This window comes from Archocentrus centrarchus, unplaced genomic scaffold, assembly GCF_007364275.1.
Source record: "Archocentrus centrarchus isolate MPI-CPG fArcCen1 unplaced genomic scaffold, fArcCen1 scaffold_137_ctg1, whole genome shotgun sequence".
Classification (NCBI taxonomy): domain Eukaryota; kingdom Metazoa; phylum Chordata; class Actinopteri; order Cichliformes; family Cichlidae; genus Archocentrus; species Archocentrus centrarchus.
In genome coordinates, this window is record NW_022060182.1 from 19,424 (window position 1) to 45,169 (window position 25,746).

Below are 25,746 nucleotides of genomic sequence, written 5' to 3' on the forward strand. Positions count from 1 at the left end.
AATACCGGAAGATCACATTTCTCCTGATCTGCACTGTCTGAACATATATCCATTGCGCGCAATATTTCCATCCATATTGTGGTGATTAATTAAAAAAAAATCAAGCATTGCCACATTGCTTCCTATAGCAGTTCGGTAGGTTAGTATATTGCATTTTAAAAATCAAATACGAATTAAGCAAAACAAAACAGCGCTGGTTCAGACTTATATACTATGTATAAATAATAACACGCATCATAAGTGCCGTCTTCTAAGATAAAGTTTATTTTTAAATCACCTTAATAACTGCAAACTCTCGAGGCAGCAGTTAACTTACATAACATGAAAGAACTTACTTCTTTTTTTTTTATCTAATAGCAGTGGTGTATTTTATGCAGGTTAATCAACTTGCACTGTTCGTTTGAGGCCTAGTGAGTACCATTATCACCTCAGCAGAGGCAATAAATAAAACAAAACAAAAATATTAATATATTTAACGCATTTGATGAAATTGTTTTGGTAAGTTTTGCGGTCGCTGTGAGAAGTTTCACGCACAGAAGCTTGTGACGTGACAAGCTGACCTCGTGAGGTCAACCCAAAGACAAGAGAGCCCCTGATGTCCAATCACACAGCTCCCCCTGGCCCTGAACGTCCGGATCTTTGACCAATCAGCGTGCGCACGGTGGAGTCAGACGGGACAGCTAGCACAGATAAAATGTTTGACTTCCATCCATCCTCCCACAGCATCTCCTTAGTCCCCGCAGGAGTGATAGGACAAGCAGCACTCTGATTTATACTCAACCCTGAGCGCAGATTCAACACCGGAAAGCAACCAACAACTCTTGTGAGGGATTCACTGAACTCTTGTCGAGGCAACCTGTTACTCAACGAGTAGGAGAGACGGCCGGCGACCGCAAAGAGGGCGAACTGCACTAAACTAACAAAGAAGGAGCATTTTGTTGGATTAAAATCGACCGAGGCAGCTATTATTAAACTTGTGAAGTTACCTGACAGAAAGTCAGGAGTCATGACAGCACTTGCAGGAGGTTTACCGAGGATGATGAGACCGACTCCCCATCAGAATTACCCGCGAGGAGGATACTCTCTAGAAGGTAAGAGGCGACCTCTAATTGCTGCTCGCAAATCTAAAGAAAACTTCAACTTTAAAAGACTATTTAAAAAAAAACGTGAGGAAAAAGTGGAAAACTTGACTTCTAAACATCTTGAAACATTTAAAAACAGCCTGTTAAACTAAAATGTGTTTTATTGGAGTGAAAGACAGACTGCGCTATACGTTGATTGCTATTAAATTTGTAATATAATAATGAACAATGCTATAACTTTTATTACCACTATTTAAGCATAATTACATTTTTGTGGCTGAATTTAACCTTGAAAATTAACGATATATTTAATAACACAACTTTCCAGCTGGCCAAAGCTCAAAGCCTTTGCTTTTATGCCTTTCACTGCAGTTTATATTCTTCTATAGCCTGTTATATCAGAGCTGTGAGGGTTTTTTTTTTAAAATATAGAAAGTGTTCAACAAAGTGTTTTGTTGAAAAGACGCCAGACACTTGTTCTAGTTTTCAGGTATTCCGCAAACTAAATCTCATGCTGTCTATAGTCTCCACTCCGTTAGGACAGGGTCGGGTCAACCAGCTCGGCGGTGTCTTCATAAACGGCAGACCTCTTCCCAACCACATTCGACATAAAATAGTGGAGATGGCCCATCACGGTATCCGGCCGTGCGTCATCTCCCGTCAGCTGCGAGTGTCCCACGGCTGCGTCTCCAAAATTCTCTGCCGGTATCAGGAGACGGGTTCGATCAGGCCGGGGGCCATCGGAGGCAGCAAGCCGAAGGTGAGAGAAAGGGCCGCTAATATTCGGTCTAATTATTATATAACGACCAGTATTCACTAAAATGTTCAGGCAACGCATTCTCTGCAACTGTGAAACAAAAATCCTGCAGTGGTGTTAAACTTGCAGATTTAATAATCTGTAAACTTGTAGTCGTTATTAAAAACGTAAGGTCTGATTTTAAGACACTGAAGACTTTTTAGAAATTATTTTTTGTAATATAAAAAAATAAAAATCTTGCTGTCTTAATTAAAGCAAAAGACAGTTTTTATTATTATCACGTTGCACCCTTAGTATTAAATTCAGCAAATTGTGTGCTTGTTTTCCCTCATCTAATGTAGTTACTGAATCTGAAATGTGATTTCTCCCACCAAAGCAAACCGCTTCTCCAGAGGTTGACAAGAAAATCGAAGAGTATAAGAGAGAAAACCCGGGCATGTTCAGCTGGGAAATCAGGGACAAACTACTGAAAGATGGGATCTGCGACAGAAACAACGTCCCCTCAGGTAGGCACTTTTACAATTTTAGAATAATGAGGAACGATGTGAAAAATAATTTTCTCATAATTCCTACATTAAAGTGGTGAGACCATATTAACACAAATAAGCAAAAATATTCGTTCAAGAGGATTATGAACATGTTTTAATTTGAAAGTTTTTTGTGGCATAATAATTTTCTTTATCATTCCACAACTGAACTTTTTCGTCTGACTCAGTGAGCGCCATCAGCCGCATCATGCGCTCCAAATTCGGCGGAGCTGGTGAGGATGACGAAGAGGATGAAGAAGTGGTGAAAAGGGCGATGGAGGAAAACGAGCCACGGACAAAACACAGCATCGATGGAATTCTGGGAGACAGATGTAAGTTTTTCATTTGTGATTTCACTGAGCTGTGTGCGCTCAGTCCATGATCATGCTTAGAAAAGTGAGATCTGGTTGTGAATAGCTTTAATTTATTTTTATTTTTCTGCGTTAATTTTGGATGGATGTTTTTGATGTTTGTAACTTGTGAGCAAGGCTTTTAAGGCAGGTGAAATCCGCTTGTGCATTGCTGGCTGTTTGCATCAGTGTGCATATAGAAAATGTTCAATGTAATGACCTACTTATATAATAATAATAATGATAATAATAATAATAATATTTTATTTGCTATCTATCATATGAATGAATGATAATACCAGTCATTTCGAAATGACTTTCTTGAAAAGTTGAATACTTTAAAATCTAGGTACTCACGCATGCGCTTAGACTTCTCAGAGTTAAGCAAATAGCTTTTTAAAAATCAAACATTTGCCTAACTCCCAAGCCTGAGAATTTTTTTTAACACTTAATCGGACACTGCGAATGAAGAAAGCGTGGAGAGTCCATTGAGAGTCACACCTCAGTATGACGCACAAAAAAGCCAAACTCCAGTGAGCGGCTCAGTGGTGTACAATAAAATGCGAGGGTCTTTCAAAATAGGGAAAGAAAGGAAGAAGAAAAAAAAAAAGCTGCGCTGACAAAAGACCGGGAGAGGACATTATGAACCCGCAATGAGCGATGAATTATTCAGGGACACCAAAAGGCCCAGTGCGACCTGGTTTATAGACTCCTCCAAAAAGTGCCAGTTTGGGGGTTTTCGTCACTGTTTACAGTTTGCCAGTGACAAAAAAATAGGACAAAGACAAACTCAGAATCAGGCAAACACCTGTTGATTTTCGACCTGTTGAAGACCGGAAAGGGTTTCGACAGTGGAAACTGGTGTTGTTGGAAACATGTTTTAATCTATAGTTAATTATTGACGAACGCTTACGTTTTAGCTTAAATAACGTAGATTTTCCTCAGCCATTCCTGTAGGTTCGTTTAAATTTGGGCTCTTGTTCCGTTGCACTCTTCTAAGAGAAAATAAAATTAACATTAAGTTAATGTATTCGGCAGCTGACAAAAGGCTCGTGATTTCTGTAATGTGCAATGTGTTAAATTCAAGCCAGGCCACGATCAAATCGAACGGTTCCGTTACTGTTGCGCACGGAGCTTTTATCGCTGCTTTTTTGTCTTTGCGCAGCGAGCGTGACGCCTTCAGCCAGCGAGCGCAGGGAAACTCTTCTCTTCACTAGATTAAATCCAAACCCTTTTATTTCTCTCCACTTTCATCCCTGGCAAAGTCCGCCCCTTTCCTTTCTGCCTAGGGCGCACACATTTAATGGACTGTCTGTGGGCACTTCCTTCTACCAGACGAGGCACATCCGCAGTATTGATCAGGAAGCTTGCTTGTTAAACTTCTAAAACTCGTCTCTGAAGGGGGGAAAAAAGATTAATAATTAGACTCTGATTGTAAATCGATAAATCAATAAATTCTAATTTCATACCCATAATTTCTTCTTGAATCCTATCATCTTGAATCAGTCCAACTTGAAGAGATAATTGTTTAGTTAAACTAAACTTTAAGAATTGTGTTTGAAGTAACATCAAGAAAACGTAATAGGAAAAGAAATATCTTTGAAAATTACAAATTTTGAATGATTTTAGGATGATGCAAATTTTAATGTGAAAACAAAACAAACAGAACTTTCCTTTTTTTCCTCCTTTGGACCAAATAGGTGACATCCTACATGCAATCACGAGAAAGACACAATTTCATTCTTGTGTCTTTTTGTGGAAGTACTTGCCCCCCCCCCCCCCCCCCCCCCCCCCTTTTTTTTTATAGTGCTTCATTAGAATGTGAAAAGGGTGATTTGGGGACTGAGAGAGTGTCTTCTGGCCAAATATTGATTAAGTAGGTGTTTGTAGAGGCTATTGTTGTAGTAGAGAAGAGCCTGTTGCTCTCTGCCCCTTTCTCCTCTACCACTATTGTTGTCTTTCCTTAAGTGCTCAGATCAAAGCTGACTCATTTAGATTTATTTGTCTGGGAAAAGTACTGCTAAGGGTTGTAGGTTAAAGTATACTGGGCAGGCATATGGCTGTGGCTGGAACATTATAGGAAAGGATTTGAGAGAAAGTTGAATTATGTATGTATATATATATATATATATATATATATACATATATATATAAGATAGAAGAAATCAAGAAACTCAATGTATCTTCACTGTTTAAAACTGAATTATGCAGCAGTTTTTGTTCTTGCCATGTGTTAATTGATAGCATCCTTTCCTCCATACTCTTAGCACTTTAGCCTTTAGCCTCAAATAATTAATTAAAGTAACCAAAGTCATGAAAGAGGAGCAGCAAGTCTTGCGGGATCCATTTATGGCAGTGGGGGTGAAAGGCAGAAAGAAGAAGGGGGAAAAAAGAAAGCTCAGAAATACAAACAGTCAAAGGGATAACTTTTCTTTAAAAAGAGAGTCCTGTGGTGCCAAAATGAATGAGCTCAGTTCTTTCAAATCTGCCATGGTGAACGCAGTCAACATGTAATAATTGGTTTCATTGAGGTGCATTCCAACAATCTGCTGCCATTCTCCTGCCTCCATTGTCCAGAGGCAGGCAAATAGCCAGAGGGACAGGAGGAATCAAGTGCTGACAAAACATGAAAGATTTAGCTGCTTTTGTCAAAGGAGCTGAGTAGGACTTTGTTTGTGTAAATAAACTGGGTTACTGGCTCCCTGTGATTTTGGCACGGCTTTTGAATGAGGGGAAATTTGGAGAGTGAGGAGAGTAGAAAGTCTGGAACTGCGTTTAGGCCTGTGCCATATTTTAAAGCAGTCTAAAATGCTTATGTAATATATATTGGTCAGAAAAGCCGACAAAGGAGAAATGATCACAATAACAAACTTCTGCACATAACCAGCTACGTCCAAGCAGTTTAATCCAATTTTCAAGTTTCATAACTTAGACTCTCACGAGGCATCTAAGAACATAAACAGATACGTTTCACTCACACACAGGGAGCAGAGGCATCCAGGCAACATGGCAATAACCCATAACTGTAAACAGAGAGATAGATTTCTAGATTTCTTGAACATGCAACTGGGGGTTTGGAAGAGACACAAGACAGAAGGCCTCAGTGCAACCAGAGGAATGTCTGTTATAGCCACATTTCCATTTTCCTCTCAGGGCTGGATAATGGAAAAATTTATATGTGGGCCTCACTCAGTGTTTTCCTTTGTTGAGAGTGGTTATGATGCTTATTTTTCCTGTTGGACTGCTGGGGAAACAGACCAAAATTCATCAATAGATAGATAGATAGATAGATAGAGCTTTCTCTGCCCTTCTACTCAAGTTTAAATACTCAGCACTTTCACATTTTGCGTTGGCACGACTCTCGAGGCTCTATCCTGTTCCAAAAAGAATGGAAAAAATCCACACTGGCTGATCTGCAACTGAATGCAGACTCTATGCTTCATTAAAGCCTCTTTCTCTGTTGGCACCCACATTGTGATCCTCCAATATTAATTCAAAGGACAATTAATGAATGCGGGCCAACTTTGAAGTAATGGGCTGGGGTCCTGCCCTGAGCCGGCCCCTTGGCGCTGATGTACTCTCCACATTCTCCCCACTAACCCCAAAGACACTGTGAAGTGACTGAAAGAGAAGCAATGAGCAATAGAAGGTCAAGGAGAGGAGCCCCAGTAGAAAAAGAGCTCTCTATTTCCTTGGAAGTATTAGCCAAGCAAAAGTCTGTGATGGGGAGGATAAAGGAGTGAGAAGAGAAAAGGGTCGGGAGCGAGGGGACTCTGCAAAGAAGAGCCACAATGGGATAGTTAATTGAGTAAAGCCAGACAGTGTTGTCAATCACTTAACTTTGTTTAGCCTCAGGTTTTGTGAAGCCGTTTCATCCAGCACATTGCACATTATGGACATGCCAACACAACTCTGTTGCTGTTTTGATTAATTTCTTTTTTCCTCCCTGAACAAAGAAAGCAATCCAAAAAAAAAAAAAAAATAGAAACGTGTGTTCTAGTTTATTGCATGTATTTCCTGCCTTTTGGGAAAAAAAAAGAGTTAGTCAATAAAAGATGATCTAAATAAAAAAAAAACATAAGCATTTGAAGGGGGAAAAAAGTAAGGCGTGGAATGCGTTGATAGTTTTTCTCTCTGCCGAGTGTCTGTGCGGTTATGTTGCAGGGTCAGCGGCGAGGCCGTCTTCGCTGCGGTGCTGTGTGTGAAAAGGTCAGGGGCTAACCTAGGGTCACTTCACTGTTAAAACTATCAGGCCCCAGGAAAGGAGGTTACGATAATGTTTGGGAAAAGCTGTCAATCGACAGACCAGTATCAGGATGTTACACCGAGAGATCCATGGTGATTGGTTAACTTTCTCTTTGTAACACATAGACTTCCCTATGTTTTTCCTGTATCTGAAAATAATCTGCTGGCTTTTCTAGATGAGGTAATTGGTTTGGGTGTCTGTTTTGCCTAACAGGGCAGAGCTGATGGGGAGCTCTGCTGGTTAGTCTCTGTGTGACTGGAACGTGCGGCAGACTGGCCTGTTGCTGCAGCCCTGCGTGGGTTCTTTGCAGTTGCTTTGTCCGTGCCCCGAGGGTGGAAATGCCACCGTGAAACTGTCACCTAACTGCACCGCGGTGGAACTAAATAATAACCACCGCACACTGGGCACACATAATAGCCGTGCAGGGCCATTTGTGTTTTTTTGTCACCACACCAATATTAGACAGAGATACATCTTTCAACTTCATATTGCCGGCTATTTCTTTGTCCGTTAAGTGCCAACCTCCTGTGCTTATTCACTCCGTTTTTTTCCGTCCATCACATCATCATCTCTCACTCTTTTTCTCTCTCTCTGCCCCCCCGCCTCCATTTTTTTTCCCAGGCAGCTGCGGGTTCCTGGGGGCTCTTTAGCAAGTCAAGTGAGCAGCCCACTCACTCCCATTTTCCCCTTAACTGTTAACCCCAGCTGAGCCCATAAGCTGTCAGTTAACCATTCTTTCCCTCAGTGCATCTGCTCGCTCTGGCTCTATGTGGCATGCCACTATTTTATTCAGTGGCCTACTCGCACTATGCTCTGTGGCCTGAAAGGGCCACATCTACTTCCTTGGGCAAATAGCTAGTTCATTTGTCTCTTCTGCCCTTTGTTTTGTGTTGCGAACACATGTCACCAGCTCAATTACCTTCTCTATTAACAGCCCCTGGAGGAAGGGCTAGCCAGCCCCTATTAAGATGAGACTATAAACTGACGCATATGCTCCACTTCGCTTTCTCCTTCCCTCTCTGTTTCCTCATCCGTCTTTCCTTATTTGAGTCTTTCTCTTCTTTTGATTTCTTACTTTGTCCCATCGCTTTAATATCTATTTTGAGTCTCTCTCACACTTTCCACCTTTTTCATTTTTTTCTTGTTTCAAAGTGTGTGTGTAAATTTATATGCACATATGAGTGCTGACATAGTTATGTGTGCCTGTGCGTGTCTCTTCATATTAACATCTCTTGAAAGGGGAGAGGGTGGGGTGGGGGTGAATGCTTGGCAAGACAAGCCCTGGCCGAGGTAGTCTCTGCAATACACAAGAGCAGCCTTTATTCCTAACGGCTGAAATCCTCTCTTGGTTTTTTTTGGCCTGTTTGAGGTACTCCTGCGGCAGGTGAAGCTAATGGAACTGGACATTCCTCAAGTTCACATCTGTGACCCTTTGGAGTTTATCTTCCCTGCCTGTCAGTCTCTTCTCTCGATCGATACATGTTTTGGGTTATCTTGCATGGTGGGTCTGTAGCACTGTCCTTGCCCTTTGCATTTTATGTGCCTGCATACACACATTTGTGAATGCACGTGTTTAATTTTGCTTGCGAGTTTCTCATCAGCGAAAGGAACCTGTTGAATTCACTTGTTGAACACGCTAAACTGTGCTAAATGCCATCATATCTGTTCTGCTATCTGAACTGGCTTGTTATTAGTTTATTATCCTACATCTTATTCTCTTTTGAAACAACTGCTTTATGGATTATTCTTCAGCAACCTCAATTTCCGCTTGTGGGATAGTAATCTATCTTTCTATTAGGATCCTTGTCAGAGCTACAGCCGAACTGTGAGCAGCGATGGAGTATTTTCAGCTCCCTAGTGCTTTAGCTCCAGCGTAAAATTTGATTTGGGTGTTTAAGTAAGGAGGTCGAGGCCTTCTTTTGTGCGGTTAGTATCCTCTTCTGTTGTTTTGTTACAGGGAATGTGTGGGAACAAGCCTGCTCCTGCATCAGCATGCCTCAAAATCGATCCACTGCAGTGTAAGAACCTTGTTTAAAAAAATGTCAAAGATGTGGATGCGCTGACTGGAGAGCAGAAAAAGAAGGCAGTGAAATGAATGGATGAGATTTAAGAGACAGGCCCTAAAGAATAACCAGCATCCCAATTTGCCTTAGCTTGGCACCCAGCACCCCTTCCCCATCTTCGTCTTCAGGTGCCTACAGCCTCCCATCTCCTCACCATGTCAACCCTTCAACTCCCCATCCCCCCAACTTTGTGCCCCTCAGGCCATGGAGGGAGGGGATGAAGGGGTGCTCCCCTGCTGTGCCCCTCCACAGCCCTCAGTAGCCCTTCTCTAGACCCCTTTGTGCCCCCCGCCCCACCCACTCTTCATTCCCCCACTCAGCCCCTGGCTCTACAGCCCCCATCCTACCCTTCAGCCCCCCTCCACTCCCCTGCTGGGCAGGTGACAGGCCCCTGAATGCGGGCCCGGGCGTCCCTGATGGCTCCTACAGATGGAGCGTGGTAATCGGTCCAATAGAGCCCTGCCACAGGCTTTTCCCTGCAAAGATACAAAGGCTTGGCCACATCACCCCCCCCCCCCCCCCCCAAAAAAAAGGGGAAAAATAAAAAGACAGGGAGTGAGAGAGGAAGAGAGAAAAAGAGAAAGCACGCCAGAGGATGACAAAAGCAACACTGTCATTTGTCATTAAGTGAGACTCTGTGACGGAGTGTTTTCTCAGTAGTTACTAATAATAAAAACAGGGAGGAAAAAGAGATGGAAAGACAGAAATAAAGCGAAGAGATCCACCCCCAACCCTGTAGTTAACATGATATACAGTGCCACTGGGGAGCTTTCTCCTCTGAGGAGTTTTATGAGTTCGCCTTCCCTCCCTCAAGAATGTTTTCGTTTCTTTGCTGTCATTCATTGTCTTTTATTTTCTTTCTTTCTCCGTTCCCCCATTATTAAAATGGTAATGGCATTGCATGTTACTATGCTCGCTTCTTCGTCTTGAGATGAACTCTTCTTGTGTTGTTGATGTGTGTTTGCATTTATAACCAAAGTTTTATTTTGATTCGGACTTTCTCTTTACATCTGTTGTGTGCATATAAAATGTGCTCCAATGGGTCTCAGGTCACATTCTTACCTGGAAAAAACCCATCTCGAACTCAAAGTTGCACTTTCCCAAGATACTGAAGCATCCAGCCAGTCCCCAATGAGCCTATATGCCTGTGTGGCACCCTTGGTCCAAATGTAATAAAGAGCTCTTCTCAGCATCAGAATCTTGTGTGCCGGCGGTCCTTTTCACAGCAGCATTCCCTGAGGCCAAATCCGTGTGTAATGCCTGGTCAGACACACACTGGCAACCAGCACAAACATTTCCTGCTTGGCTCCAGAAACTCCAGAGGCAAGGGGAGATCTCTGCGCCCCCCTCCATGTCTGACTTGGCACTTTTTAATTAAAGCTTTAAATCTGGAGTGCAGAGGGAGAATGTATGTCTGGGAGAAACAGTCAAGCTTCAGTCTTCTGCTGAAGCCTTTCTGTTGCTTACACCTGTCTGTCTGGTTTTGAGCCCCTTATTTCATCTCCCTCAGTGTAGAGGTGTTTGCGGCATAGTCTGAGTGTCGAAAAGGTGCAGTGAACCCTCCTCATGAGCTTTAAGAGGTCCCTCAGGGGTGGATTTGGAAGTGGATTCCAACTCTGTCTTGTTTCCATTTGTGTTTGACACATTGTCACAGTCTACATTCACTGAGTGAAAGCCCATAGCTCAGGCACAACAGATGCATGTTTGTGAGTGTGCATATGACTGAGAATGATGGGGGATTGCACACACGTAATGGTGGACAATGGCAGACTGTCACGCTAGTTTGTGGAGCCTAATCATTATTTAATAGATGGGTAACCTCCCCCCAAAATTCAGAAATCGTCATCTATAGTCTCAAAGATTCAATGATTCCCTTCTTCTGCTGAATTAGATCCCAATGGCTGTCTCCCAGTTACCCAGTTGCTCTCTCCTGCCCTCAACTGAACAAACAGATTAAGAAGCACCTGCGGAAGGCTGACTGCTTTTCACTATGGGACCCTATCGGCAAAGCACACAGCATGGCTAAGACTGGGAGAGACACAGTGTCCCAGGGAATAGATACCCCAGAGAGATGTAGTCCTCTTTAATCCATGTTCAAGCAGCCTCTGGCTTTTGATCCCCTCAGGAGCCACTGAGGAGTTTAAGGGAGCAGAAGGATACAATCTAAAGTGGCTCTGCACCATGTGTTGCACTTAGCATAATCTATTGTATCAGATCTTGCTATTGTACCTCAGTTTAGTATGTACTCCGGTGTTTCAGCCTGACTCCCCTGAATATCGAATTAACAGTGAGTTTGTTTCACAATCCCAGCCAGTCACTCAGATGAGGGTTCCGATGTGGACTCTGAGCCAGGCCTGCCTTTGAAGAGGAAGCAGCGTCGCAGTCGGACTACCTTCACGGCAGAGCAGCTGGAAGAGCTGGAGAGGGCCTTCGAACGCACACACTACCCTGACATCTATACGCGAGAGGAGCTGGCTCAGCGGGCCAAACTCACGGAGGCTCGAGTTCAGGTTAGACACACACACACACACACACACACACACACACACACACACACACACACACACACACACACACACACACACACACACACACACACACACACACACAAGCCTTAAACTTCGAGTCTTCGAGACGTGAATCTTGACAGTATAGCAATACGTCAGTGTTTCATGGCTGTGTGTCACGTGGGTGTTAAGTAGCCTTGAGATGTTGCCATGCATTCCTTACAGCTATTAGACACGTGTTCCTCCAACCCTCGACCCTTTGCCCCTGCACATGCAGACAGATAAAATGTAGATTCACTGCAACCGCATGAAGACAGCTTCCTATTTTTGGCAAAATCTTCAAAAAGGACTATGTTATCACAAAAAAAGACACTTGTTTGAGATAGTTTCCTAATATAGGGTTTAACAACCATGTTAACCCTCCAGCATTATCTAAATCCAGTGACCAGCTGTAGCACACAAAAGCAGTAATGTGTGTCATTTCATTGTACTTTGCAAATGTTAAGCTCTCCATCAGTTCAGTTGCCTGTAATAGGACCAAGTGGCCTCACATGTGCACATATACATTCACTGACCTGATGGCAAGCGCACTCACAGATAGAGAAGAACATATGAGTACTGTATGAGGGAAGTTAATCTACTGGGTTAGGAAAAAAAAAAAAAAACCTGTCTATGTTACTCTCTCAGGTGTGGTTCAGTAACCGAAGAGCCCGGTGGAGGAAGCAAGCAGGAGCTAATCAACTGATGGCATTTAACCACCTCATCCCTGGTGGTTTCCCTCCATCAGCTATGCCAGGTTTGCAGCCCTATCAGTTGTCAGACAGTCCCTACCCTCAGACTTCTATAGCTCAAGGTGAGCACATCTGAACATACTTAAGTAATGATATTGCAAATTTCTTCTTATAGCAACAGTTAGTATTTATATAAGACACAGGTGATTTTAAATAAAATATTTTATCTTCATTTATCCAGCAGCTTCTGAGCAGCCCAGCACAGTCCACCGACCGCAGCCTCTACCACCCACCTCTGTGCACCAGAGTGGGCTCAGCTCCTCAGCGGGTTCCCAGGATGGGAGCTCTGCATACTGCCTGTCTTCTAGTCGACACGGCTTCTCAGGATACTCTGAAAACTTTGTAGCCCCAACAGGACACACCAATACTGTCAATCCAACCATCGGCAACAGCCTCTCACCGCAGGTCTGTTTATGCATCCTTTATTAAAAGACGTAGAAATACATGTGGCATCGCACAAAAATGTATCAGTGCATGAATGTACTTACGCATAAACACATCTGATTTATCTTAAACGTAAGCACAAACCTATCCCCACACACACACAAAAGAAGCAGCTCTCCGTTGCGGTTCAAGAAGCGCACCATATGTTTGGATAATGATGAACAGAAGAACTCACACTTCTCTGTGCGGCCTTGTTGGTACCTTTGCAGTGACACTGATGACACCTTGTTAGGCTAAAGAACTCGGTAGCTTTTCATTTTTGTTTATTCCGATGGATAGTTTGATGAATTTAAAATGTGGCAAAGTCAGTGTTTGCAGGGGCAGAAAGGACCGGACGTGAGGAAGGATGTACGGATGTCGGATGATGACACAAATCAAAACTGAAAAGACAATTATGGTCGATTACACAGTCATCAGTGTCCATCAGTGGCTCCCTACCAGCTCAGAAGATAGACTAACAGGCGTAAAACGAGCTTTTAACCGCCACAAAGGGTGGCGGGCTCACATGCAATGCATGCTGAGTCCTAATTCCCATGAGAGAGAATCTCAGACTCCTGTCAGGCACAGATAAAAAACAGCTTTGGGCAGGTTTCTTACTTTGTGAATGCCTGAGGATGTATACACTGAGAAAAAAGAAGAAGAACAAGAAGGAGAGCTTTGTTATGGCTCCCAAGGTGCACAGTTAGAAAGCAGTAGGTGGCACCATTGTGGCTGAATTTATAATTGACTACTTTGGTATATGCGCTTCAGTTATAGAATAGATATTTGTCCCCTAAATAGCCAACAGCATAAACATTTAAAACATCTGGTTTTAAATGGATTCAAGGTTATCCACGTCTGCTAACTCATAATTTGTAAATGGTACGCAAGCTTGCTGGTAGCAGCCTTCCTGTAACTGCGCTCATGCTTGTGGGAGTTTCCTGCACTCACAGGGTCACCAGTGGACTTTTAACTCCAATAAACAGGCCAAAGGTGTTGTGGCCTGATGGATGGTTTCAACATTAACCTTAGTGGGCTGCTCTGCGTTGAACGGACATCTCATCTTGCAAATCGGGTGGCATGCCTTGAATGTTTTCTCAGTCTGGAATTGCAATCACCGAACGTTCCAGTGTCTTAATTGATTGGAATGAAGTAATCTAGCCCTTCGTAACAAGGTGTGTAATTTATGTAAATGACTCACTTTGTTGGCTAATTTGTTTTAATTTATGTATTCATTGCAGCTGTTTGAATGTACATTACAATGCGTTTTTCTCGATTTCAGATGAGGATAGAATTAATTTCCTGAATTTAACTTAATAAGGCAGAGAAAATGAGAATTTATTAAATTCTATGACATTGATAGTTAATACCTCAAGACCTCTCTGCACTCAGAAAACTTTACTTCTTCAGTTTTGTTACATAGCTACATAGCTTGGTCAAATTTGTATTAAATCCTCCCTGGATTTACCAGGTTATCTGAACTCCAAATTTGTCTATAATTTCTCGTTTACCGACTATTGGATCCTTCGGAAGATTCAGGGTTTCACTCAGCTCCAGATATGGTCACCTTAGAGGACCATGGAGTTTTGATATGGATAAGGTTTACTTTAGATATTTTTGTCTGAACAGTTAGCTGTGCTTTGGGAGCAGTAGTCAGGCCAGTGGTTTCCCTGTCTCCGGTGTCTCGCTGCTGATCTGGTGCATACCAAAGCAATCCTTTCTCACCAAGGAAGCAAGCGGCCAGGATTTGCACCCCCCTGAGTCCTAATCTCCGGAACAACCTCAAAACAGACACACCACCAGGACTCGCTGCTGTTTCAGTTGCGGACAGAAAGGGCATGAACACTTGAGCACACAGACCCATGCAAATACAACACAAACTATGTATGCATGTTAACACAACCAATGTACACTGCATGTTTTTGTTTGTGAAAACACACCAATGGGACCGTGTGAGGGGGGAAAAAAAGTTGTAAAAAGGGAAAAAAAAAGATCTTTATTTAATTGTGCAGTCTAATTGAGACTAAAATCCATTTTACAATAACTGACCTGAGAACAAGAAACACCCACAAGAACAAACAATGGAACAAGAACACTATCAAGGAATCATTAAAAACAATTTCAAGACTCGCAACAAAAACATAATTTAATAAAACTCTAAGATCTGCAAGGGGAACAAAGGCCTCTAGTTTGAGGACTTTTTGGAGTTAATTCCAGTTGAATGGTGCATAGTATCTGCAATCAGGTCTACCAAAATTTGTGTGTGCATGGGGAATATCTGAAATTAATCACTTACTGGATCTTTTTGTTGTTGTTTTTTTTTTTTAAATTTACTGGATCTTGACTGTGAGAACGTCCATCCGAGCTTTTCATACAGAGAGCAGAGACTGAGTATGAAATATGTCATAAACAGTGTTTTTAGCTCACATGGTCAAAGACAGACGATGAAGGTTAAGTGCATAACAGTTTTATGTCAGAAGAAAGAGAGACATCCAAAGCCTAATGCAATCCATTATACATCAAATATTAATTAAAACATCAAACTTATTAATTATTAAATGCATGACTGAATTTTATTCATTGAATTCTATTAAACAAAAATTAAGATATTTGATTATAAAAATATCCAAATAATGAGAGACTTTGAATACAGAGGCTTGTGTATTCAACAATATTTAGACTGCACAAACACAAACTGTCAGAGATAAGAGCAGTAATTGATGTTGTTACGTGCGTGAGGTCAGACTTCAGCAGACAAACTGCATAATAAATTTAGTCTTCAGCTTTTAACCTTAACTAGGTTCAACAAAATGCATTGCAATGTGTTTCTCATTCACTCATACAGCAAGGGTGAAATGGAAAGTGCTGGCCTGCCATTTGGATTAAGTGGGGTTCAGTGTCTTGTCCAGCATTTCGAGAGGCTAGGGATCAAACTACTAACCCAGCCATTAGTGGACTACACACTCTATCACCTGAGCCACGGCCACCCTCGAAGCTGCCTCTGTATGAACACATGTGCATGTGTGCTCCAACCGGCTGTCAGTTGGGAAAGCCCTTGTTTTAAAATCACTTGGGGTTACTCATACTTCATCTTTTCTTTTTGTTAGACGGTTCTCGGCTTTGCTCTTGGCTTCGGCTTCGTGTCCTCCTACATGGACTGTAACTCTTGTTCTCTCTTTTTGTCCATTTTTAAGACATTTTAATGACTTCACTTTGCTTCTCACGCAAGCCTTTGTGCAGCTGTTCCCAGTGGATCACTGATACCCCTACACTCCTGACAACGCTTCATACACATACACATACACGTGCACACACAAACACCTACGGTTGCATTCATGTAGGAGATGTAGGTCTCAGACACATACGCAAACACACCCTGCCCCTCGAGCCCACCTAACCTTTTGACATCTTCACCCTCACAAGGACATGGTGATTTTTATGGCAAGAGAAAGTGAGAGAGTGAGAGAATAAAGGAAAGTGAAGGAGTGAAATAGATGCATGCTGTTAATTCGGTGCTAATTTGGTTTATTTTGCTTAAAATATTCTCAGAACATCAAATTCTCACCTTTTTTTTTTCTTAACACACTTTCTTTTTTGTCAGTTTAATTTCTAAGAAATGCTACAAGTTTACAACTACTACGAATGAGAGAAAAATATTTTTATTAACCTACAGTTTGTGTCCAAACTTTTGACTGGTACTGTACTTCTGGAAATATTACATAAGAGCTATAGCAGAATCCATTAGTGGGCTAAAGGCTCTTTGGCTGCTGTCAACTTCCTATTCGGAATAAAGAGAACCACATGTGTGACGGAAGCTAATAATAATGTATTTATGACAGTGAATGGAAAAAAAGGAGAGAGCCTACACTTCAGCCCACCTGAGTGGAGTGGATGAGTGTATGAAATTGCCTTGGGATTTATCAAAATTCACTTTGCAATATATTTTATTTTGAAGGTCATGGTATAAGTAGAAAATCTCTTCAATTAAATTCAGTTCCTGTTCTAATCACCCAGCTCTTCCTCCATGTCTACCTTCAGGTGATGGGCCTATTGAACCCAGGTGGAGTGCCTCATCAGTCCCAGAGTGACTTTGCCCTTTCCCCATTGACCGGAAGCCTTGAGCCCAATGGTGGTATGGCTGCTAGCTGCCATGGTTCCCAGCGCCTGGAGGCTCTACCAGGCCTGACCAGCATGTCCGCCCTGCCTAGCACCCAGTCTTACTGCCCACCCTCCTACTCATCCTCAGCTTATGTGGACCACCACCCTTCCTACCAGTATGGACAGTACAGTCAGAGCAAGGTACATTTTTTTTTAAAGTTTGCTGTATCACAAACACTAATTCATACTGACTTCCAAACTGATTTAGGTTTATTTAAAGAGAGGCTATATCCTTCTGTAACCTCTGCTTTAGCTGTAGTTTTGACTTTCTAACTCACGACCCATGTTAATTGCACAGACCCCTCTGATGAGTGAGCTTCTCAAATCGCCCTGCACTGTGCTGAAATTACATTAAAGTTTAGGGAATGCTTGTGGCCAGGTTACCTCAGTTTACATTACCATCATTGGACTATCCACGTGGCCCGAAGCTTATCCCAAAGCACACATTTTCACTCACTGTCCTTTCGTGACCCCCGTGTGATGAGCTTGCCCATCAAATCCTCAGTCTAGCTCACCTAGCCATGTAATGACCCCCGTGTAACAAAGAACACCACTGAAATGAAAGGAGTCGTGTCTCAAAGCGCGTTTGACAGGCCAGAGGGGAGCGTGCGGTCTGCTGTTGGGGCTGATCTGGAGTGCCCTACCAAATGTTGACTGGCCCATCAGTGGCAACATCTTGATGTCATTAATTTAGCCAGGGACCCATATGTAGCTATGGGGGTTTGGCAAAAGGAAGTATGTCTATGTGTGCGCAGGCGTGCATGTGTATCTGCTTGAAAGCAGGGTAAGAGGCTTTTTAACAGGGGGTGATTATGGCCCTTGGCAGGCCAGGATTAGAACCATGTGTCCCACTGGAGGTCAGATTTAGAGTTGTTATTGATCAGCAAAGCAGTGTCAGAGAACCAGGCTAAGGCTATGTCAGTGTAACTAACCACACCAAGTTCAAACTATATCCAGATATATTCCAAAGCTTCTCATATCAATGTTTACCAAAGGATCCCAGATTTCATTCTCACCTGCTCCCACCCTCCCTCCTGACTAACATCCCATCTCACATTTAACTTTCCATTTCACACTTCTCACTATGTAAACCTTCACAAGTCTTTTTGTTAAAAGTCAAAAAAAAAAAAAAAAAAGTACAATAAACCAAAAACCCCATCTATCTATGCTCCCCTCAGGTGCCTTTTATTATTTGAAGCTCCCAACATGGCTTCAACAAGAAGTTTGCTTGGGCTCTCTGACATACATCTCTGGAAAACCACCACCTGCTGCTGCCTCTGACAGCTTCCACAGGACAGCGAGACATGGTGCGGGGACTAAAGCGATTGGGATGTTCTCCTTCAGCAGGAAACGAATGGTTTGAGATGGACTTGAAGTGACAGTGATGAAGGGGGTTGACTGGAATAATTGGGACCAAAGGCGCAGCCTCTCCTGTTACCTGACACTTGTTTTGCTTGTGCATCATGCCATGCTCCGAGAACTGAGCGCTGTTTGTCCACCATACTTCAAGGGGATATGGGAAGTAAATCCATTCAAGACCTTTTAGTTGATTTTTTTTTTAATATGTGGCAGAGATGCAAGCTGAGGTAGACTTCATAAGACCTAGGTGCTTCTGTGGCTGAACTTCTGCTCGTCTAAGAATGTCTTCATCAAAATGTGTTATGGCAATGATACGAACTGTAAATTAAATGATTCTTTGGAGGTTTAAGTGTGACTACACCGGGAAACCAGCAAGAACGCATGAACTGAAGCCAAGTGGAGTCATTGTAAATCTGCTGCAACCCAAAGAAAGTGCAATACAGTCATACCTCATGTGATGTAAATTAAAACAGATCAAATGTCTCTGATTATACCCTCAAAAACACGCTCTCTCTCTTTGTAAGGTCATTAATTTTGGGTTGTATGCATTGATCAATCAGGGGACGTCATCAAGCGATGAATAATAGAGATATAGTTGTGATGTCTTTAAGCCAAAAAAAAAGGAAAAGAAAAAGAAATTCTCTGCCAGTGAATACATTATTCAATTTGACAGTTAATTTTTGCTTTTGCATGTGTTTAATTAGTTTTTATAAGGAACTTGCAAATATTAGTTCCATTTCCTATTTATTTAGTCTTTATGTGTCTTTTTTTGTACGTCCTCCTGTAAAAGCACTTATAAGTGCTCCAGTAAGTCTTACACAGTTTGCTCATTTGTTGTTTTTTTTTTTTTTTTTTTTTTTTTTTTTTTTTTACAGTTTTCATTTACAATTACATGAATTTGTTTTGTTGGAAGAAATTTTGTGTATAATATAGCACTATCTACTATTTATAATAAACGCATAAAAGCAGACAGTTGTGATACTGCATTTGTGTTATTCATGGGATACAGTTACAAGCCTAGGCATGAAAACATTTTCAATCTGTGCTTATTTATGTTCATAAACATTTATAAGTTTGACATTTGAATTTAAGTAACATAATTATATATGACTAAATCAGGTCCCAGAATTTTACTACCATCACAGAGAAGAAATCAGGAAAAAAACTGAAGATGGTAAGAAGACAGTAAAAAAAAAAACCAACACAAATCTGAAGGCTTCTTTTTGATTTCAGATCACATTATCTAAAGCGGTGTAAAGGTCTTTGGAGGGACTTGAGGCCACACTCTCTTTCTTTCTCTCTTGTTTTCCACCTGCTTTCTAAAGACACACTTCTGGATCACTAAATCATAAATATATGCCCTCTCATAAACACTCCTTTTGGACAAATTCCTGCTCCCTGGTGGCTCCTTCACACCCCTTAATGACCAAAGCAGAGCTGCTGTAAATTCTAAAAGCACAGACTACTGCATTAGTCACTCATATGGCTGTAGTGGGTTCAGAAGGCTTTTGTCTCTCACTGCTAAAAAGAAATAAAAAAAACAAGCCAGTTAGTACACTCTTCCAAAGGTTTCAAAGGTTCTGGAGTTTGAGGGCTCAGCTATGCAGTTGTCCATGCCATTCATGGTGTATATCTAAAATGAGGATGAGTACATCAATGAAAACATGAATGTTTGTTTTGTGTTTTAATGTGTTTTCAATACTTTGCGTCGTAACACGTGTTCAGATTTGTTTGTGCTCAGTTTTCGTGTTGAACGAGATGAGATCAAGGAAAGTTTCCATTTCACTGTTTTCTTTACTCTCTCCAACTTTTTTTTTTTTTTTTTGTAAGTGCTCAACTTGTAAGACACAGCCAGTGAAAAAGCCAAAGAGGTTGCTTTGGTGCTCAGTGTCAGTCAAGCTGCAACACACTGGAGACAACTTAACCTCTGACCCCAACACTCTTTGAAATGAGTAGACTACTTGACCGGAGCTGACAACAATCCAAGTGTCTCTGCAGCTTCCAACCCCCAAAACTGAAAGTGAAGGAAGGACTACAAAGAGGATGAGCTGCATAAAGAAAAAAAAAAAAGGTTACTGATAGGGAAAACAGTTTTTTTTTTTTTTTTTTTTTTTTAAGGGGGTGGGGTGGGGTGGGGGGGGCATTCTTGGAAAGACTCAGATGAATTTCTGGTCAAATTGACCTAATTTTTTTAAATTAAAATCATCTGCAAAACAAGGTCGCAGTTGCACTTTGTGTCTGCAAAAGGACAGGAAAGAAGTGGGCTTTTTAATCTCAGAAACCCCACCTTATCAAGTCTCTTGAAGAGTGGGTGGGAAGCTCATGGCATGCCTTTCCTAAAGTGGTTTGTGACTGCCTCTAACACTTGCCACTCGTTGTCCCTTTAGCTCTCTTTCCTCCCTGTGTCTTTGGGTTTATTGCGATTCTGCCACGATTTTTGCTGAGCCTCTTCTCTGCTCTTGATTTGAAAATGAAAAACATGAACCGGACCCTCCTTCTTTCTCTTCTCAGCAGATGCAAGGAGATTTTTGAGGACACTGGAACAAACATCAGTGAGCACCAATTCAATGGGACTGTTTTCAACACCACAGTGAGCTCTCTCTCCAATGTTAGTCAAGCGCCCACCATCTCCAGTTCCAGGGAGACTTATGACAATGCTTACTTCTATATCCTGTTTGTAATGGTCTTCTACTCCTTCCTCGCCATGACACTTTTTAAATGCTTCATAGGCAGCGATGACGAGAAAAAGGATCCCTACGAGGAGTTCATAAAAACTGGGCAGCCGTCAACACAGGCATTCAACGAAGGCCACATGGCAGAGAAGTTTTACTTTGAAGAGGAGAACAGCCTGTGAGCCACAGGTTTTCTAAGGAGAAGGGGAAGGAGGGGTATGGATGCATGTGGGGGGATGTTTTGACAGTCACCAAGCCAGAAAAATGTCAGGGCAGACTACTCAGGCAAGACCTGCTAGTGATTTTGAAAAACCTGTAGTAAATTCATTTTTCCCTTTCCCCCCCTTCCATCTGACAATCAGGAGCCTCATACAAGCAGGCTGTTCCACAGGCAGGAGGAGACGGCTGCCTCTGATGATCTGAGAGATGGGTGGAAACATGGAGAAGTGTGGGTCAATAGCAGGCCGGAATCTCCTCCTGTGAGGCCCAATCAGGATCACTAACAGCAGGGCCTTCAACATGGGTACACTGCAGGGAACCCATGAGGGTGTGGACGACTGAGACTCCTTGCGTTTGTTAATCTGTTATTTCATTGTCTGTAAATTCAGCTTGAACTCTTTACAGCATTATTTTTACTTCATCAAATAAAAACATAAAAACTTTGAATACTGTGAGAGCAAACAGAGAAGTATTTTTTTTTAAAGAAATGTAATCATATATTCAATTTCAGCAGTAGCCAGGCAAATGCTTATGGAAAGAACAAGCACAGACAATATTTTTGAATAAGATAAAATGATATCCACTTCTCAAATTGGTTCTAATTAGACTCAAAGCTCCATGCAATATCCAGGACTGAGCGACATTCCTTTGCCATTACATTGTAACTGATCTGTGGAGACTTGACGCACGGCTACAGGGCCGCTCCAACCTCTCCGTGACCCCACATGATCTAAGTTTACAAAGCTGTGGCGAAACGTGAACCCACGACTCACTCTGCAGAATTAACTTCAGTTGGGCGGCAGGATTGTGCAGGGGGAACACACGCTTCTGATTTGCGCCACACATCGCAAACGTTACCTTTGCAGAACAGGAGGACGCTTCAAATTAGCAGACTGGCAGCTGAACAGCTACAATATGATTTGCATCTCACACAGGATTTATATATTAAAAAAACAAAAAACAATGATAATAAAATAAAAACATAAAAAACTTCCTCTGGGTCCTACAGCAATTTAGTCTTTGGGGGTCGAAGGTGGGTCTGGAGTGACACTGCTGGTCTAATTTGAACTATCCGCTCCAAAAGGTTGTCAGTCCTCGAGGCCATGTGGACCTGTTTCCTTTTTTCCTCATAATTAAATTTTCGTCTCATCCTCCTGGCATGAAGAGCTGGGGCTCACCACATGCACAGCTTACAAAGCCAAACAGCACTGCCTACATGTTTGGAGCATGCCTCCAAATATTTTTCTTCTCACCAGACAGTGCACGCTAAACAGATGCATGGATTTAAATCACGTTATTACCCTGTGGCCTGCCAGCAAACAGTCGCTGTGTAGCTGTAGCCACACTGGTAATCGGAAATGTGTATGATTGTGACTTTTATTTTCTCAGTTTGATGTATTTGATCTTGTCACTAAACCTTCACTGGAGACGTGTGTGCGTGAAGGAAAAATATGCATCTAAAAATATATATTTTGTCTTTTTAAAAACTAATAATATAATTTCTTTTTAACATTCCAACTTGGATAAAATGTCTAACAGTCTTTGGGCTGTCGAACTCTTTAAAGTAGACAGAAAGAAATATGTCACAAATACATGTTCTGCAACACATGATTACATTAACTGATATGCAGAGGATATGCTGCCATCTGCTGGTTAATATGAGACATCAATATTTTCTCCTGCGACAAACATAACCCAGTGTGTCATTGATTGTAATTGCACAGAAGTGCGATACTAATAAAACAGGGGAAATGCTTGTAGATGTTTACATTTGCATCCATCAATGCCATGAGATGACAAAAGATTCCAAACATTCCACAGACGTGCATCTTAAATATCTTCAGTAACGAGAGCAAGGATTCCTGAAATAAAACCCTTGCATCAAATATAATCAAATCAGTTTGTGGTAACATGAAGATACAGCAGAAGCGGAGGCTCAAACAAAATAAGCTTTTATTTCTGCTGTTTTTTCTCTCCCATTTTCTAAAATAACTGTTCACTTCATATTTCTGATGCTCAGTAAAATATAAATCAATAAAAAGAAGAAGACAGCAAGGGAAGAGTCTAGATCCACTATTCAACTGAAGCTATTTAACTCATGACTTGCATAGAAGGCAGTTAAAAGTTTTTGTTACTAAAAAGTGCTTCTGAAATTGCAAATACATCAAAATGCATTTTAAATATGCCACCATGGCCCAAATTTATACACTGCTCAAAAAAATAAAGGGAACACTTAAACAACACAATATAACTCCAGGTAAATCAAACTTCTGTGAAATCAAACTGTCCACTTCAGAAGCAACACTGATTGACAATCAATTTCACATGCTGTTGTGCAAATGGAATAAACAACAGGTGGAAATTATTGGCAATTAGCAAGACACACTCAATAAAGGAGTGGTTCTGCAGGTGGGGACCACAGACCACTTCTCAGTACCTATGCTTTCTGGCTAATGTTTTGGTCACTTTTGAATGTTGGTGGTGCGTTCACACTTGTGGTAGCATGAGACGGACTCTACAACCCACACAAGTGGCTCAGGTAGTGCAACTCATCCAGGATGGCACATCAATGCGAGCTGTGGCAAGAAGGTTTTCTGTGTCTGTCAGTGTAGTGTCCAGAGGCTGGAGGCGCTACCAGGAGACAGGCCAGTACACCAGGAGACGTGGAGGAGGCCGTAGGAGGGCAACAACCCAGCAGCAGGACCGCTACCTCCGCCTTTGTGCAAGGAGGAACAGGAGGAGCACTGCCAGAGGCCTGCAAAATGACCTCCAGCAGGCCACAAATGTGCACGTGTCTGCACAAACGGTTACAAACCGACTCCATGAGGATGGTATGAGGGCCCGACGTCCACAGATGGGGGTTGTGCTCACAGCCCAACACCGTGCAGGATGCTTGGCATTTGCCAGAGAACACCAGGATTGGCAAATTTGCCACTGGCGCCCTCTGCTCTTCACAGATGAAAGCAGGTTCACACCGAGCACATGTGACAGATGTGACAGAGTCTGGAGACGCCGTGGAGAGCGATGTGCTGCCTGCAACATCCTTTAGCATGACCGGTTTGGCAGTGGGTCAGTAATGGTGTGGGGTGGCATTTCTTTGGAGGGCCACACAGCCCTCCATGTGCTCGCCAGAGGTAGCATGACTGCCATTAGGTACCGAGATGAGATCCTCAGACCCCTTGTGAGACCATATGCTGGTGCGGTTGGCCCTGGGTTCCTCCTAATGCAGGACAATGCTAGACCTCATGTGGCTGGAGGGTGTCAGCAGTTCCTGCAAGATGAAGGCATTGAAGCTATGGACTGGTCCGCCCGTTCCCCAGACCTGAATCCGATTGAGCACATCTGGGACATCATGTCTCGCTCCATCCACCATCGTCTCGTTGCACCACAGACTGTCCAGGAGTTGGTGGATGCTTTACTCCAGATCTGGGAGGAGATCCCTCAGGAGACCATCCGCCACCTCATCAGGAGCATGCCCAGGCGTTGTAGGGAGGTCATACAGGCACGTGGAGGCCAAACACAATACTGAGCCTTATTTTGACTTGTTTTAAGGACATTACATTAGATTAGATTAGATTAGATTCAACTTTATTGTCATTACACATGTACAATACAAGGCAACGAAATGTAGTTTAGCATCTAACCAGTAGTGCAATAAGCAGTAGTTAAACAGTAATAGAATATAATGAATATGCTTGTGAGTATATTAATGTGAATATATTAGAGGTATTATAGACATACAGTTAAAATATAAAGGTGCTATACATATGTATGAAAGAATTTATCAATTTAAATCTCAATATGAGATGGATGTTTTTATGTCCGCATTTCAATACAAAATGTGCTAAATGAGTAAAACTATGAGAATATGCAATATACAATTATACAGTGATGTACCATGTAACAAGTGATGTAAATAAATGTGGTACAGTCAATGTCCAGGATGTAAGTGAATGTTAATGGTGGACAGAGTTCAGTAAGGAGACAGCTCTGGGGAAAAAGCTGTTCTTCAGTCTGGTCGTCCTGGTCCGTAGGCTTCTAAAGCGCCTGCCAGAGGGCAGAGTGACAAAAAGTCTATGAGCAGGGTGATAGGGGTCTTTAAGAATACTGCGAGCACGCCGCAGACAACGCTTCGTCTGGATGTCCTCAACTGATGGAAGTGAAGTCCCTGTGATCTTCTGGGCCGTTTTCACTACTCGCTGTAGAGTCTTGCGGTCTGCGACAGTGCAGTTTCCATACCAGACTGTAATACAGCTGGTCAGGATACTTTCTATTGCACAGCGATAAAAGTTCACAAGGATGGTCGAAGACAAGTGTTGTCTCCTTAGTGTCCTCAAGAAAAAGAGGCGCTGGTGAGCCTTCTTGACCAGGCTAGAAGTGTTTGTGGTCCAGGAGAGGTCATCTGTTATGTGTATTCCCAGGAACTTGAAACTGGCGACACGTTCAACAGCCATCCCCATGATGTAGATGGGGTCATGTTTGTCACTTTTTATCTTCCTGAAATCTACAATAAGTTCCTTTGTCTTACTGGTATTAAGGAGCAGGTTATTGTTAGCACACCACATGGCCAGATGCTCCACTTCCTCCCTGTA

The 25,746-nt window shown here is 42.3% G+C and overlaps 1 protein-coding gene across 2 annotated transcripts; it reads left to right on the forward strand.

Moving 5' to 3' along the window:
* Positions 1-593: 593 nt before the first annotated feature.
* Positions 594-18,885, forward strand: pax3a (paired box 3a). 2 transcript variants are annotated; one of them, XM_030722987.1, is made up of 9 exons: positions 594-1,091; positions 1,607-1,842; positions 2,216-2,345; positions 2,555-2,698; positions 11,336-11,535; positions 12,220-12,385; positions 12,505-12,728; positions 16,785-17,045; positions 18,083-18,885. In XM_030722987.1, the coding sequence occupies exons 1-9, from the start codon at positions 1,007-1,009 to the stop codon at positions 18,098-18,100; spliced, it is 1,464 nt and encodes a 487-aa protein (XP_030578847.1). In that variant the 5' UTR covers positions 594-1,006; the 3' UTR covers positions 18,101-18,885. The 2 variants fall into 2 exon arrangements, with proteins under 2 accessions (XP_030578847.1, XP_030578848.1); XM_030722988.1 differs by having other exon boundaries at positions 12,508-12,728.
* Positions 18,886-25,746: the final 6,861 nt, after the last annotated feature.

Bases quoted from the DNA above. Each gene is read 5' to 3' on its own strand.
- pax3a (XM_030722987.1), top strand. From the start codon at position 1,007: ATGACAGCACTTGCAGGAGGTTTACCGAGGATGATGAGACCGACTCCC. The intron at 2,346-2,554 runs GTAGGCACTTTT...CGTCTGACTCAG, and splicing joins CAGAAACAACGTCCCCTCAG to TGAGCGCCATCAGCCGCATC. The intron at 12,386-12,504 runs GTGAGCACATCT...TCATTTATCCAG, and splicing joins TCAGACTTCTATAGCTCAAG to CAGCTTCTGAGCAGCCCAGC.